The following is a 16,875-nucleotide window of genomic DNA, read 5'->3' as shown; positions in this document are numbered from 1 at the left end:
AAAACCATTCGCTGGACTAATACAAACTGTCTCTAATCCAACTGAGCACAGTGGATGCTGCACCTTTTGTGAGCTTTCTCATTTTTCTTTTGTTTCAGCTACAGCCTTGTCAACCAAGACACTTGCAGCTCCAGCATTTTGCCAAAAGAGGAATGACAAACTTAGGCAGCTCACTATTTCTGACCAGAAGTGAGAAGAAATCCTGTCCTCTCAAGCTGTCTGAAACAAGACTCACTAGAAGATACCAACACAAGAATTGCACAACCGGTCAAGCAACCTGTCCATCCCATACTCTCACGACTGAGTTTCGTGTGCTCTAAGGTTCAAAAGTTAGTGGGTTCTGCTAGATTAAAAGATGTGTCTGTTTGCTACAGGAATTAGAAATCTGTAAGCGAGCAAGGGTGGCTCCAGGCTGGCAAATAATCTTCAATTGTACTCCAACCATAATAGGCAGAACTCCCTACCAGACAGAACATCATATATCAAGGAGATCTCAACACAATCTTTGCTGCTGGTGAACCAAAAAGCAGATTATCAGTTAGCAAGAAAACCGTATTTGTTCCACAACTCCTTTTACCAACTACCACTAAGACAATCTATAAATTAAAAAGCTACATTCCCTGAAAACTAAGCAGGTATTCTATAAAACAGATCAGAGGAAAACCTAATTAATTTTCACAGTGTACCATGACTAATCTTGGCATATATGGTACTGGAATAGCAATCACTGAGTACAAATGAAAACAGTGTTGAACCCTGTCCTATTTTTAATCAGATGAAAGCCACAAACCTAGCCATGCTTCTGCTTAGTGTTGCATTTTCTTCTACTCTGATAGCTTTTACAGCTGGAGAAATAGCTACTTAGAGCACTATTCTGCTGTAAAAAATTACTGCTACTTACAGCTACTGGGATTACACTTGAGTATGTCACAGAAAAGGAGGTCCGGTGGAGGCAAGCTAACAACATTTCCTTGGGATGTTTAACCTTTTCCAATCGGTATCAGTTCCTCTGAGTGAAGATTTGCTCTGAAATTCCTGATCACCATTTATGTGGTATTAAACTATACTTGCAAGGTTATGCAGGAAGCCAGTGGCAGAGAAAGAAACAGAACTCTGAAGACCAATTTCAAATAAAAAAATAATTATATGGTCTGCGACAGTATTTTTAATGACACTTGAAGGCAATATACTAGTGCTGCTAATGTGATGGTGTATTTCCCCTGCATTAGTTCTGCCATACAGAGCTATTTTTATTAAAACCACAAAGAGTTCACAAAAGCTGTTCTACACAAATAGCAGCTCACAGTTCAAAGACTTTCCTCACTTAATAGTGCTTTTTGTATGCATTAAACAAAAATACTGTTACTCACATTTTAACCTAGACATTTTAGTATTTGTAATCATAGCCTGGAGTGTGGAAATGGAATGTATGTTTATTAACTCAAATTTGCTAAGCCCAGTTTTTAGCTAGGTCAGCATGCAATACAGCTCTACAAAAATAAGACTTATTTTATATCAACATTCAGGGTGCACACCTGTGCTGAGAAAGGTGCAAGCTCTCTCTTCTATCCTCCACTCCTCTTCCCTCAGCTTCTCACTTACACATTCTTGTGAACCAAGAGAAAGGTGGAAGGGGAATCCTAACTGCTGTTTTAAATACCTTCTCTCCTCCCCAGTAAAGCAACACTCATCACCATATGCTTCATCCAAGAAATAACCTGCTACTACGTGGATGAGAGATGGAGTGGCAGAGATATTCACTCTTTGAGAACAGAGTATTTCATGAGAGCTAAGCTGGTATTTCAACTCATAAGGAACTTTCTTGCTTATTTCCCAACAGAAGAATAAGCAGACCTGTCTCTCGCTGACCATTTTTCACTGATACACTAACACTTCCTACAAAAACCCTTCTATGACTTCTTTTGCTCAACCCAACCCAGAAGTAAAGAAGCAAAATTCCAGTCTCCAATCACAATTAAAAGAACGCTAATCACCATCAAGAGATACGAGTTTGTTCCCCCACTGGAAGTACGCATGCAGAAAAGGACACACCTTTGGAGTGTTTCCCCGAAGGCCTCTTGGGTAATGACTCCTCAATGGAATGTGTTGATGTATGTAGTACATTTTCCAAACTGTTACTGACGCTGTTGATGGGGGTCTCGGACCTTGGAGTGACCTGAAAAGAAAAAACACAAAAATCCAATAAACTGAGGGAATGCGCAAACATCACACCTTCCTCCGGAGTGAGCAGAACCACTCTGAAGGCAGTTAGGAGACATTTACTTCTTTTAAAACCAAGGGGTGTTACTACTGATATTCCCCAAGTAACAGTTCAGGGAAGTTGTTTTAGTCGGCAGCTATTCACAAATCTAGATTATCTTGGCTAATCTATAAAGCTACTTAAAGTATAATTCTTTTTTAAACAATAGTCACACAGCAGTCAATTGTAGAGATATTGCAAGACCCTTAACCTCTCCACACTGCAGTTCTTAATTTTTCCACAAGAAAACTAGGGGAAAAGTGCTCTTGGAAAATACCATTTTTGTTATGTCACCTATCTACACAGATGCAGACTCAAGGCATTTCAAAGTATTTCCACACAGATTACAAGGAATGAATTCCAGTTTAGCAAAAAACCAATTTTCTTGTCTTTGCCAATTAAAAGCCTGCTGTCATGATCATGTTTCAATGAAGAATTGCACACTAATAATGCCTGAGCAGAAGCCTGCACCATCAAAACAGACTTCATGGCCTAATATGTACCTTCTAAACTGCGTTTAGCATAAGAAAACATATTTTCACCATTACTTAAAACTACAGAAACAAAGATAAATCATTAGAAAAGGCCGAATTGATCTACCCACTTCAGCCGCTGTCCACAAGAGCATTTACAATTATGTAGCAACACATAAAAACATCTATTAGTTGTAGTGTAACATTCAACGTCTGCCTCATAAGCAAGGCAATTACTCTCTTGTTTTCTAGGTAATAAGAAGCAGAAGTGGATGAACAGTTACATTAGCATTACTGAACACAAGGGTTTAAATATCTTAAAGAGAAAAGTGTGCTTTAAAGAGGTAGTTAAGGCTAACAAAAGCACTCATACTAACTAATGCATTACTTGAATTTCAATGGCCGCATTTTGAATAAAATGTGAAATCCTGGTATGGAGAGCTGTAATTAGAATTTAACACGGATTTTAGCCTTTCACGAATCACAGGAGAAAAATGTGCATCTCGACATAACAAAAGAAGCAATCCTTTATTCATGGTAACCAATACCAGCGACTACAGGTCCCTGTAAGGAAAAAGGCTCACTCAGACCCTGATTACTTGAGACAGCGCCATGAGTAAGGACAATTTACTCTTTAAACAATACTTTGCTCACCCTACCATTACCCATACATATTGACATCAATCAGAATACACAATCCAAGTCAAAAATAGCACATCTCTAGCTCTATACAATTACCTATTGTAAGCTCCATTTTAAGACTGATGTTTGTAGATTTATATGCAGTTACAGGCACGAGCACAAGTGAAAGACTTGGTGTACTTGACATCCATAAAAAAAGCTTCTGTGTGCAGAGAAATCAATCCAGAAAGACCAATGAGCGTGAAAGAAAGCAGGATTGCAAGTACCCGCTTTCCTTTTCAGCACTTAAGTCTACTTTTTGATCAAAACCTGAAGTTTACTTGTATGCTTGTTTAGCACAGCTTTCCACCGGTAACAAAAACTTACTATCAAGTTTTCATATTAGAAAGACCAGCCTTAAACTTTAAGCTTGGGGGAGCGTGGGGAATAGTTTAAATCTCCTTGCCAAAGTCAGTCTTTACCAAAGCTTATCTCACACATCTCTCTCCTGGAGCTCATTAAACTCTCACTCCAGTGGATTGCCGCTGAGAGGAAGTTCCAGCGGCCTGAGCAATGACACCACCATCCTCCTGGCAATGGGAGACTTCAGAAGAGGAACCGAGTAACGGAGCAAGCTAGAAAATTAGATTCAGGCAAGACTACGTTATCCTAAACAACCAGGTTCCAAATACTCAGAACCACCAGCAAAGATAAGCACTTCCAGTACTTGACACCGGGTAATAACACAGCCACATGGTTTCAGAAAAATCTCTAAACAAGCAGTTTGTTACAACATATTGCCTCCTATCTGGTATTCCCTTCTCTCCACTATCCTTACAATAAGCATCGCGTGCAGTTTAAAATTTGCATTTTGTTTATACATAACCTCCAATTCTTTCCATAAAGATTTAATTTCTATATACTTGGTAAAGATTAATTTAGCCCATATGTCTTGACTGACTGAGCTCATATACTATCTGATTCAGTCGCACATCAAAGCAAAGCAGTTTCAAATTGGCCTAGAAAAATCACAAAGCTCTGATTAGTTCCAAATGGAGCACTTTGTTAGTGAGCTGAATGGTGTTATAACCAGTGAATTTGACTGCTTAAAGCTTTCATTCCAAATTTCAAATAATTTTTTCCACTGACTTAAACATACCAATACTGCAAAGGTTTGGATTTATTTAGGAAAAGTAAAATAATGAAAAGTGTTTTGCAAATCAAAGTTTTATTTCCAAAATAGTAACAGCCTTTTTATAAAAAATAAATGAGGCCAAGCAAAACAGAGGAACAATAACCCATCAGCTACAAACTGCAGAAGATACTGTCCTGGGAGGGTTGGGAGAAACGCTGGCAAAAGCTTAACAGTAGATGCCCAAGAAGGACTTGTGCAAATTCAACTGTAGAAACTCAGTGTCAAGTAAATTCTGGGAGGAAAGTTCACCATATCTGAACACTACTGTAGTCCCTAGTTTGGGCTCAGCACAACCAACGACAATAAGTACTCACTAGATTCTGAATAAAGAACAAGACATTCCAGTAAGAGGAAGATTCTGAGAAGTGGTAAGCAAATTGCTCTGGACCTTTTAGGATCCGTAATATCTCTGAAGAAAGCCAAGATGCTATTAAAGAATAAGCATCTGCTGTTCAAGAACCCTTAAAGGTTTGTTTTCTAAAGCAGTAACAGTCCACAGTTAAGGTGGATAAGGTGGCATCACAGAAACCAGAAATCTTCAGACTATATATCATAAACCACAGGAGTGACATTTTATAAATGCAGAAAAATTCATGAATCATTCAAGGTCTAAGAGGGTACAGCATCAGACATCTGAGTAGAAGACTTTGGATTTTTCAGCTGAAATTATTTGAAAAGATCAGCAGAAATAGTCCATGAAGACTAATCAAATACAACAGCAATCCCAGAGTGTTAAAGCAATAGAAATAATCTTCACCATACCTAGTCTTACCCTTAGTACAGCATTTTGAAGAGGGCCAGGGAGAAGGAAAGCCCTCTGTGGCACCTATCCACAGTTTCATTAGATTATTCACAAATTGTTTTAACATCAGAGTGGCCTGTAAGCTCTTTCAATGGCTCTAGAAGATGCACCACTCACATGGGTGCAGAAGAGATTCTTAAACTATTTTTACTCTGCTCTAATGTTGCGTCTGCTCCCTCCATAGGAAGGCATCTGGCTCACAGATGAATGTCTGATTTTCCAGATTAAAACCTAGCTTGTCTCTTGAATTTCAAGTGAAAATAGTAGCCATAACTGAAAATAACAAAGAAAATTCATCACTACCTAATGACTGAGGCTCAGCCTGAATTCTCCTGTGCCTCATTCTCCATAGTAATAAAGACAGTGTCTACCCTGGTATCGGCTACTGAAAAGCACATGCTTCCCAAGAAGGGCTAGACAGAAGGGTCACAGAATGCCACCGTGAAGCCTTCCATCCGCAGGAGTTAACCAGGAAGAGAAACAACCGCTTTGACTCAGGGGTCAAGGACAAACATGTCAAGGTGTCAGAAGTCATTGCTAGAACTTTAGCCATTACCACATTTTTCCCTTTTCATTTGCCAGCAAACTTTGACTTTTTTTTTTTTCCAGCAGTGCAGTGACAATTCTTCTCAGCATCAGAGATGTGCTAACAGGCATAGATCTTCTTGGGACAGCAAAAACAGTTCTAGAAAGCTCTCCAAAACCCTTGATCCATCAAAAAGCACACAGAAGAAAAAAAAAAAAATAATTGCACAACCGTCACTGGGAGCAGTTGCTTCAACAGGTGGTGTTTCTCTTGCAGCCACTATACCTGAAGTGGCTCTGCCACTACCCAGGACAGTGGAAGTTGATATGGAAAATGGTAAATCTGTGAAGCCAGATTCAGTAACTGTTAGTTTTGCTCCCCAGGGACAATGTCTAACATTTAATATAGCAAACTCTTTCATAAAAATAACAGGACTGATAGAAGTTAAACTTAATGCGGTAAAAATTTTACCAAAACAGCAATTACATGTTCCTTTTAAAAATAACTAAACAGAACACAGAAAATACATGGTTTAATAGCAAAGTATTTGCTGACTTAAGTTTGAAGTGAAGCCAATACTAAAAATCAACATCGCTTACCACCTAAATTGTAACATGACTTATAATTTAAGGAAACAATGATATAGGATCCAAGGGAATAAAATACCGATTTCTATACCTAGTTAGACATGAAATTTAGGTCATGCATTACGCAGGAAAGCAAGGAGTCAGTTAAGTGAGATACTAGGGCTACAGCTAAAAGCCACACAAACACATTCTCACCATTTATCACACAGGAAAACTTTTTCACATGGTGTTCAGTTTTCAAAAGTGGCCAGTGATACACTGGGAAAGTCCCACAGATAAATGCTTCTGCCAATGCTTGCTTTGGAAGTCTCCATTAAAAAAGGTTTTTCATAACCATAAACTGATCGCCATGCTTGAGGCTGATGCAGATAACATGTAAGAGTGCACCCAGGAATTAAGAGTACTGAAGTCTTGGGGGAGAAAAAAAACCCCAGTCAACTCCATTCACTCCTGCCAGTTTCATATTAGTGAGTATTAACAGGAGCTTATTTTGATGTTAACACCAAGGTCTTTAACAAAGTGCAATCCTGTTTGCAAAAATGCTCCAACAGAAGCTTGATGGCAAGGATACAGCCCTTGCATGCTTAGGCAGATAAGTGGCTATTTCCCAACACAGAGGCATAACTCAGGTTCCCAAATAATTTGAAAAAAAATGCACTGTTAACACTCAGATGTCAGTCTACCGATGCATGAGATTGGTTGCTCTTGTTTCTGGCTCAGACTTAGCCTACTGAACAATGCAGGGACCTGAAACTCAAAATCTACTGAGACTACAAAACCAGGAGGAGCAAGACTGAGCAAAGGTCTTCCTCTTAGTAGCAACAAGCCATTAGCCTGCCCAGCTGCTTGTGAAACCGTAGCCTCAGGCACCAGTTCTGCATATGCGAATACCTGACTGTTCTCCCACTAGAAGAACAAAATTAAAAACTACTGCTTTGGAGGATTTGGGCTCTTCCACAAGGATGTTTAAGGAACACTCAAACACACCCAACTTTTCACATACCTAGTGATGCCCTCAACACTGCTCCACACTTAGATTTACACGTGTTCAGTTTCTTTCTTGGACTGGGACATGGATGCAACTGGAAGTGTTTGGTTTGGGCTAGAAATTCATGCAGTTCCAACAGCCAGAGTCTACCAAAAAAAAGGTGTAAGCACCAGGTGAAATCAAGTCAGGGTGTGTCCATGTTTCTCCACAGCTACAAAAGGTCTCACACCTATTCTCATAGGAAGTTGGTAAAAAGGTATCCATCTTTGAACACAAAGTGTGAAGAGGCAATTCACAGTGAAATGGGATAATAGATCAGATGCTTTTGTCCTGTGAGACTATTACTGGAATGAAATGGGGCATGCAGTACTTAAATGCTACAGGACAATCACACACCTGCTACAAGGCTCCATTGTAAATTCAGTGGAGCAGATGGACCAAAAAAGTCTAGGTTGCATTTTACATACTAATTTCCACTAAAAATCCTTTGCTTAAACAATTGTGAATACTATGTTAATACTAGGAACATAAATCTACCACAGAGTAACTGGACTTTAATTACGTTGTGCTGCGTGTTTGCCATTCAAGACAGTCAAAAGAAGCATTTGAAAACACCTGGCAACTCTCGTTTGTGCAAAGATGTGCACTCACCCCACCAGCCAAACAAGTGAAGCTGCGCTCTGCAAAGAAGTTCCAGAATTCGTTAATATTAGCTAATGCAGTGTTTTCTGCCACCGCTACAGTCTCCAACAGTTAACCATAGGAGCTTGCCAAACAGGCAGAATACGTGGGATTTCCCACTGAAAAGATACAGTGAGTGAGTGAAAGTTTGAAACATAAAGTGAAAAACTCTCGATAAAAGGCAACAAAAAAAACAAGTATTGACAAAATGCTACAGAACAACAGCTTGTTTCATCTACCTGATCTTCCACGATTTACTACAGCTTACTGGACAAGCTGCAACGAGTTCACTTACCCTGTGCTAATTCAACGTACTTTCATTCTAGATTTCTGGTGCATCAGGCATATTTCAAAAAAAGACAGATGACAAGAAGGATATTTTCTTTTTCCTTCAAAACAAGAAAGAAATCAAATCTGAATTTTACAAGCCAATCATTAAAAAAACCTCAAAATCAAACCAGGTAACTGCTTATAACTAGACCTTGAAAGAGATACTACTGCTCTATATCCCAGCACTGATGTACAAGTATGTCCCCGTTTCTTCACCTGAATGCTACTAAAAGCGTAGCCACCAGAAGGGAAGATTACCCTCCCAAGAGAATTCAAAGTGTAGCACGGTCCTATCTGCTATACAAGACTTCAGCCCTTAATGACATCTGCCTTTACAACGTTAATATTATGTTGACTTTAGAGCTACCATACTTATGTTGCCAGCATACAGGTGGGAAATCGCCCCCAGGGTGCCAGTACATACATTTGGGAGGTAAAAGGATAGTCAAAGAAGCAATTCTAAAATCTGCTGAAGTATAATCCCAGCAATGATATCATAAGCCTTTCCCTGGTAGAATGGTTCATTGCCACTCCGGTCTCTTCTGCAACAATTCACATATTAACAAGGTTGGCAGAAGTTATCTGACAAGTCACAAATTCACTGAATTGTATTTCTCCCTCCTCAATATCCATTAAGTAATGGCTTTAGCATAATAAAACTACTTGTGGTGGAAAAAAAGATGACACTGGAAAAGAATCTGTAATAGGCATGAAAAATGTTCACTTTCACTATTTATCATCATGACTTGGCTGGTCTTTAATTAAAATTAGGATCTCACTCTTAAGTAATTGATCTTATTACTTCTGGATCACTTCAGCTATTTACAAAAATCCTGAAACCCTACACTGGCCAGAACACCTGTTAAAAAGTTTATCCCTTCCACTGCTTATTATTGGATAATCATACCAATGGGACCAAAGGAAAAATTCTGGTTTAGCATGAGACAAAAGCAAGGAATTTCAATGTCTGCTCACTGCAAAACCCATACAAAGAAACACCGATCTGGACCATATCAATATCTCTTTACTAGATTTAATACTCATTTCAAATCTAAGTAGGGAACAATTTCAATTCAACTTGCTCCAATTCTTTTGACAAAGAGTAAAGTCAGATTCTAGTTATAGCATGACAATGGTTCTCATTTCTACAGACGAATCAGATCTAGCATTTCTATAATAAGATTCTGTGTATTCACAGAAACTCTTATCTATATTCTTGGGTATAACATTCCTGTATTTGCCTTTTTTTTTTAGGCGAAAAAGGACTCGAGCAAGTAGTAAAATGGACACTGCAGTATTTGCATATAGAACATGACTATACATGTCCCTTTACCAGGGCACACTTAAGAGAAAGGTATGACAGGTACTGCAGCACTGAGAAGTCCATAGAAAAATCAGAGCTCTACCCTGCATAAAGAGGCAGTGCTGTATCTAAAATCCAGCTAAAAGATGACAGGATCGCAGTTTTAGCAATTCAAACATTTCAAAATAAATAAAGCTAAACCAAATGGTTAAATACTTCCAAACAAGGATGCTGTTCAGTACCTTTGAAGTTAGACACTGGAATGCTTGTTAGGCGTGGTTAACTACTGCTGGCTCTGCTTTTCCAAGCAGGATCTGCATACTGCTTGCACAGATTCAACTAAAACAGTTTGAAGTCTGGTACAGCTCAAAATGTTCAATACTTTACAATAGGCATTTTTATTCCAGAAGAGATGAGGCCTACTTCAATGTTGCTTAACTGACAACTAACAGTTACAAGGTAATTAGTAGGAAAAAAAAAAAAAAAAGAGTAAATTAAAAAAAGTGAAGTGGAACGGACTCTTACAACAAAAACTTCATTCAGCCTGTGCAAAAAATGGGAAAACAGTTCACGGAAAAAACAACATCATTATTAGCTCAACACAAATTTTTTGGCTGCTCTGTCCCTGATGTTTGGATGTACAGTCCATATCCCAAGCAAACTAATTTAGGTTCTTAAATCCAAGTTCATCACGTAACATATGATTAGGCAAAGCAAATTTGGTGGTCATTAATACTGTTACTACACGAGACCGTTGTCTTCCAAGGATTCCTTTATACGTTAAGCTAATTTCTGACAATATTGCATGTTTGAGACTGAACCATTTTATCAGAGTCACAAAAACTTTCGAACAAGAATATCAGTAAGAAATGAGCCAGAACTGGAAGCCTCACATTTCTTAACTGGAACACCAAGAGGCATGTGTAATCCATGTTGCCTCAAGAACCCAGAATACTGAAATGACATGCACATGTCACCAGCTGGAAGCTACGAGACCTGCCCCTACAGCTCCCGAGGTTAGTTTCATGTGTTTTTGAAAATGAGATCGTTCCTGAGATAGCAACTACTGATAGCAGTGAGTAAACACCTCTAATCCTAGCTAGCAACTGCTATTAACATGGTAATCTACTAAAGCTATGAAATACCTTCAGTGGGTTAGGAGGCTAAAAATTAGGTTTTTCATTATTTATTCTATCCCTACAAAGCTAGCATAAAAGCCATAAAAGCAGCTGAGACAGATCCCTTAATAGCTAGATTGCTTGCTCTGTGAGGACTTAGGGACTCTGTTTCAGCCCAACAAGTAATAGTTTTTCCAACTGATCATTCCACAGATGAAATAATCTCTGAATATTTCTGAATATGGCATATGTAACTGCCATCACCTGTAAGAAATGGTGCAGAAAGGTGAAGGTATTTGAAATGGACCCCTCTGAAAATCAGCTCTACACAGCTCCTAGTACATAGTCTTTAGTTATTTCTAAGTTTTAGATGAGCCTATGGAATTAGCACGGGTGAAAAATAGCATCTTATGCTATAAACTTGAAATAGCCATTGGTGCAATATTTGGAAGCTGACTAGGCAAGAGCCCTTTTCCCCATTCACAAGATATCAACCTGAAACAGCCACATAACTATAGTGTCACTGACTCTTATTTCCTTTCAGCTGCAAACAAACTGTAGTCAGACCTACTATTTATGACCCTGGTTCTGCAGCTGAAGCCACAACCAGATCATGGCAGTAAGTGCACTGAAGAGCTCCTGTCACAGCCAGCTAACAGAGCAGGCACTAAGCAGCCAAAGCATTATCTTGTCTCCCTGATTTTACAGAATGATCTCAATGAGTAGATGAAACGACTCCAAGAAATACAAGGCGACAGATTCATGAATAACTTCTCCTCTGGTTCTGGAATTTATGTCCTCAGCGTTACTAACGCATGTAGACTTCTTGATGGAAGAATTTAGCCCATGCAGAGATTCATATCATCATGTCTAGATGAGAGCCAGTATCCCAGTAGGTCCTGGTATGTCATCATCTACAAGACATAAGGTTCTGTAAAGTCAGCATCACTACAGAATAAACAAAACCATTAAGTTTTCACCTGTAGCGAGAAGAGACGTGTGTTGTCAGAAGTCATACACAACAGAAGTCTGAATGGGTGGCTCGGGATGCTGGGAGACAGTTTTGAGGCATTTCTCCCTTCTCTGTGGGTCACCGATTCAGCAGTGGCAGTTTGCCTATCAAAGCACCCAGATGCATACATGGGCAGCAGGAGACATTTGGCTACTGGTGTTCCTGTGCCCCAATGCTAGCTCCCGCTCTCAGTTTGCAGCTCTAAACACTATCCATCAGCACAGAAACAAGCCTTCAGATGCTAGGCTCTAAGTGCTGGCCAGAAAACCATTCTACCTCCTTTGTGGCAGAGGTATAAAAGCTGAATAGGCATCTTAAGGTGCAAAACCAGCCTGAAAAACTTGGTTGCATCATTTCTAGTTAAAAATAAGACCATTATGGTTAATCCCAGGCATAAAAGTTTTTAAAGAGCTAATTCTTCAGATACATACCTGGGTTCCATTTGAAGACAATTTGCACCGTTTTCAATTTTTAAAACCCACACAACCACCTTAGATTTTATGCCTACAAGCAAGAAGTTTGAAGCATCCCTGACTCAATTCCTGCAAGCGTTGGCACCATTCAAAACCAGAAGAAAATACAGGACAAGACAAGGGGCAGAAATTACCATCTTTACAGAGACTAAAGCAATAGCCTGCTGTAGAGAGGGCAGTGCTCTCCCTACCTAGGGCAAGGAAACGTAATGTTCATTTTGCACTACCAAGTAGAAACCATGAATCTAATAATTACTGACCTACTTAAAGCCAGCCACAGCCACCTTTTCCTGTAAAGTTGAGATTCTATAATCCAAGAATAATCTCAAAAAGCACAAATTAAAGCAAAAATATATGGGCAGCTGTTTTGAGCCTCCTTGTAATCAGCAATTGCAGCAGACAGTGAAAGACAACAGCAAAAAGCAGTGGCTTGAATCACTAACCAACTTTAAATGTGTTCACCTACCCAAAGCAACTTGAATCATGAAATGTTTACAGCAATTTTTATCAACTGTTCAGTCTCTTCACTATGACACACAATTTACTTTTAAGAGATTTTGCTGTAAGATGTGAAAGAGAGAGGAGGTGGAAACAGGACTGCAAGCTCCTATCCTCTGGAAAAAAGTTGTAGCTAATATCAAGTTGGGTCATATTTTAATAGGACTAAGCAGAAGCAGCACATTTCCATTTGTTTCTGCAAAGAGAACAAAAAGCACCATTCAACTTTTTTTATTGCATCTCCATGAATAAAGTTAAATGTAAAACATCAGAAATTGTAACAGACCTCTAGTAATACGGAAAAACAGGTAGTCACAGAAGTGTTAGTCCCCATTCCCACACTCGGCACAAGGGGATCGCTGAAGGACAACTAGCCCTGCTCACAAAGAGCTCCCTATTTGCATGCCATTACACATCCACACCATTCCAGCTCCCAAAAGTTTCTCAGGACCTCAAATGGTGATCACTTCTCCAGCTCATTTTCTAAGGATGAGCTCAAAGAGGTTTGCGCTTGAGAATTTAGGAGCAGCACTCATACAATTCAACACATAGCGCTGACTTCAAGTACCAGCTTAGCGTAGCTCAAGCTATAGTAAAGCAACAAGAGTGTTGAGAAAATGCTGGCTCTGGGGAAGAAATTCTCCTCCAATTCTGAAGAGGACGAAGAGCGCGGGACTCTTGGCAGGCAGCAGCCCAACGCAGCTCACTTTCTCTTGACATCTGCATTGTTTTTTTCTAGGTGATGTTACAACACAAGTATTGTCACAACATAACTTGGTAACATCACAAGATTGAGCTCCACAGTGCTGGAATTTATTTGTGCATATTTAAACAGTGCTGAATGGAGAAGGACATTGTTTTTTCCACTTGCTTCATCCAACTTCTGTTTTAAGCCAACTGCTCACTCTAAAAGTAGCAAAATTACCCAGCTATCAAGACTGAAAAAAATTTAGCAATCTTAAAGGAAATTTGCATCTGCTCAAACAAAATGCATATTCAAGAAACTGTGAAAGCCAAGTCACCTTTTTGTTCCCTCTCAACTATTCTGTACTAAGCCACTGGTATTCTTCAACACCAATTTCTTAAAAAAAAAAATGTATTTTTAAAGAGACAAACCTTCGATGAGTTCAGAAGAAAAAAAAAAATTGGCTGTCCCGTACGCCTTATTGCTGGCACAAAAAATGGTAGGATGGATTCTCCGTCCATCTTAGATTGACATAAATAGTGCTGGAGTTTTTCAGCTACGTAAATCGTGCACTATTTGTGAAGCTCTGAAAGCATACTCTAAAAAATGTTCCTGCCTGCGTAATTTTATCTTTTTTTCGCTTGTTTTATTTTGGGAAAACTTGTGTATGATTTACAGTCTTTCCTTTCAAACCTAGGGTCCATGCATCTTTTGAATAAGGGAAGTTGCAAGTAGTTAAATATCTGAAAGGAAGCCTTTTCTGGTTTTAATTATACCCTTCTACGTTCTGTGTGAAATATTCTTTCCATCTATATTTTATTCACGTAGAGGTTTAAACTGAATAAAGAGGCATTCCCATACCTCGTTCTTTCCCCTTAAAACAAAATGTCAGGAACAAGCACTGTTTAAAGACATAGGAAGGGAAGATTAAGAGAAACATGAAGTTTAATAATACCCATCTTATTTTTACAATTAAAGCAGCGGTATTCAAAGAAACACGAAATTGGAAGGAAATTTGTATTCGGGGAAAGACCGAGCATAGATTTCTGTCTCGGTCTGAAATTCAATGCTCAACTTAATGAAATCTGGACTGAGCCCTCAGGAACATCTTTATTTAGGATACTACTCCAACACAGGGATTTTCACAGCCTTTAGGTATACACCATCTTTCCCAATAGAAGGGTAACGTAGTCACTCGCTGACAGAGCCTGTACATCCTCAAAAGCTACAGCCTGTTAACTGATCACATGCACCCACTTAACTGGTACTGAGTTTGAACTTTCAAGCAGGTTAAATTCAGTCAAGAAGACTGTTTGACTCCCTAATTTGTAGCAGGCTAAGAGCACTTAAGCAGTCAGTAACATATATAATTACTAACAGCACCTCTTAAAATGTTACTGTCTAGCTTAATTGCTGGCAATTGAATGAACGAACAGCAAGTTAATGACGGTGAACCACTGACACCAAGATCAATACCCGAGAGATTCAGGGTGGCAGGCAACCACAACCTTTCTTTTAGTATCAGAAACTCAAACTGTTTGCCATCACATTCGTCTGAACAAAACCCAGACTCACCAAGATGCCTTTGCCACTGGACAGCTACTCCCAAAGCTGATCCTCCTTTCCAACTTCTTCCAGCGAAACTTTTAAACAGATGCTTGTTCCCGAATCTAGAGATACTACATGTTTGTTTCCCCTACTAAATCACTGTCTTCCACGCAACTGGCAGGACCGTCCCCTCAGCAGATGTACTGCCAGAAGCAATCAGTTAAGCTTTATACTGCTGCCTGTTGATGAGCTTGCGAACCCCTTCTCGTTTAACATTCACGAGCCCGCAAAACTCCATGCACGCCCTCTTTTTGCCCTCAGTTGACCATCCGCATCGTCAACCAAGCAAGTGATCTCTGCCAGTCATCACCAGCATACCCGTGCTAAACGAAAGGTTTAAAATCACTGTTGAAGGCACGACCCAGTGCCCTGCAGCAGTGCCATTATGGGGTGCAAAAGCAGGATACCCACCTTATGGCAGCCAGGATAGGTTGCCATGGTGTTGAGGGCAGAGGTGCTGGGATTCTTGCTGGTGCTGGCCATGATATTCTGGATCTGGGTGAGCTCTTGCCTCAGCACCTGTTTCTGGTGGAAGCTGAAAGCTGGGTGGTTGGATGCCATCGTGAAGAGCAACAGGAACTCGTCCCCTGTGCGGCCCTCATTGAGTTGCAGCCCGTAGTTGTTGATGACCGAATCGATGTGGGTGAGGGTACGGAAGAGGACCCCGGCCGCCTCTCGGTGGGCAGAGCCGAGCAGGGCGAGAGACACCAAAAGTTTGCTGCGCACCACCTCGTCCGTCAGGTTGGTGAGGCTCCCCAGGTCGGCGGGGTTGTTGGCCTTGATTTCGGAGTCGCGCAGGGAGTGGTAGTCCTTGCGGGCCAGGTCCTCCAGGCAGGCGCCCAGGAAGCGCAGCTCCAGCGGGATGCAGAGGTCCAGGAGGCCGCAGAGGAACTCCACACGCTGCGGGGAGGGCAGCTCGGAGAACCAGCGGTACACGCCGTCCCGCTGCAGCCGCGGGCACCGCTTCTCCACCATGGTGCTTCGCCTACCCCCGGCCCGCAGGGAGCACACCCGGGGGGGGGCGGGGGCAGCGGCGGCGAGGGCGGGCGGCAGCGCCCCGAGGGGGGCCCGCAAGGCCGGCGCCCCGACACCCCCCAAGCGGCCCCCGCCGCGCTCCCGCCCCCCCGGCAAACCCGCCCCCCGGGGGGCGAGGGCGCCCGGCGGCGAGGAGCGCGGGGGGCAGCCCCCGGCGGCGGGCAGGGCCGGGCCGGGCCCCCCCCGAGGGTGGCCGCCGGGGGAGCAGGCCCGAGCGCTGAGGCGCGGCCTGGCCGCGGGGTCCCCGCCCGGCAAGGGCCCGGCGGCCCCGAGCAGGCCTCTGCGCTCCCGCGTCCTCCCTCACGGGGCGGCTCCTTCTCTCAGCCGGGCGCCGGCCGCCTCCATCCTCCGCGCAAGCCCGTCCCGCCGCGCTGGGCCCCGCCACCGGAGCCGCCCCGCCGCCGCCGCCACAACCGCGGGAAATAATCCCTCGCTAGAAGGCAGCGAGCAGGCGGAGGGGGACGGGTCCTCCGCGCGCGCACCGCCGGTCCGCGGCGGAGGGATCCCGCGGTGAGAAGTCCCAGCCGGGAGCGAAGCGGGAGGGGGAAAGAGAGAGAGAGAGGGAGGAAGGAGCGACGGAGCCTTCACTCCCGGCCTGACCCCGCGGCGGGCCCCACCCACCGCCCCGCTGATTGGCTGAGCCGGCTACTCGCACCCGGGGATTGGCTGCCAACACGCTC

General features: G+C 42.0%; 1 protein-coding gene across 1 annotated transcript in view; it reads right to left on the bottom strand.

Annotated features, from left to right (window-relative positions):
- ZCCHC14 (zinc finger CCHC-type containing 14) overlaps positions 1–16,241 on the bottom strand; it is a 55,373-nt gene extending 39,132 nt beyond the window's left edge. The window contains exons 1-2 of the mRNA XM_074840063.1: positions 15,572–16,241; positions 2,053–2,176 (exon numbers count right to left, since the gene is read on the bottom strand). Of these exons, the coding sequence (XP_074696164.1) occupies positions 2,053–2,176; positions 15,572–16,135 (688 nt within the window). The 5' untranslated portion in view covers positions 16,136–16,241. The remainder of the gene's footprint in view (positions 1–2,052; positions 2,177–15,571) is intronic.
- Between the last annotated feature and the right edge of the window lie 634 nt (positions 16,242–16,875).

This window comes from Strix aluco, chromosome 14, assembly GCF_031877795.1.
Source record: "Strix aluco isolate bStrAlu1 chromosome 14, bStrAlu1.hap1, whole genome shotgun sequence".
Classification (NCBI taxonomy): Eukaryota; Metazoa; Chordata; class Aves; order Strigiformes; family Strigidae; genus Strix; species Strix aluco.
The sequence above is the reverse complement of the archived record's forward strand: the minus strand, read 5'-3'. Positions and strand labels throughout refer to the sequence as shown.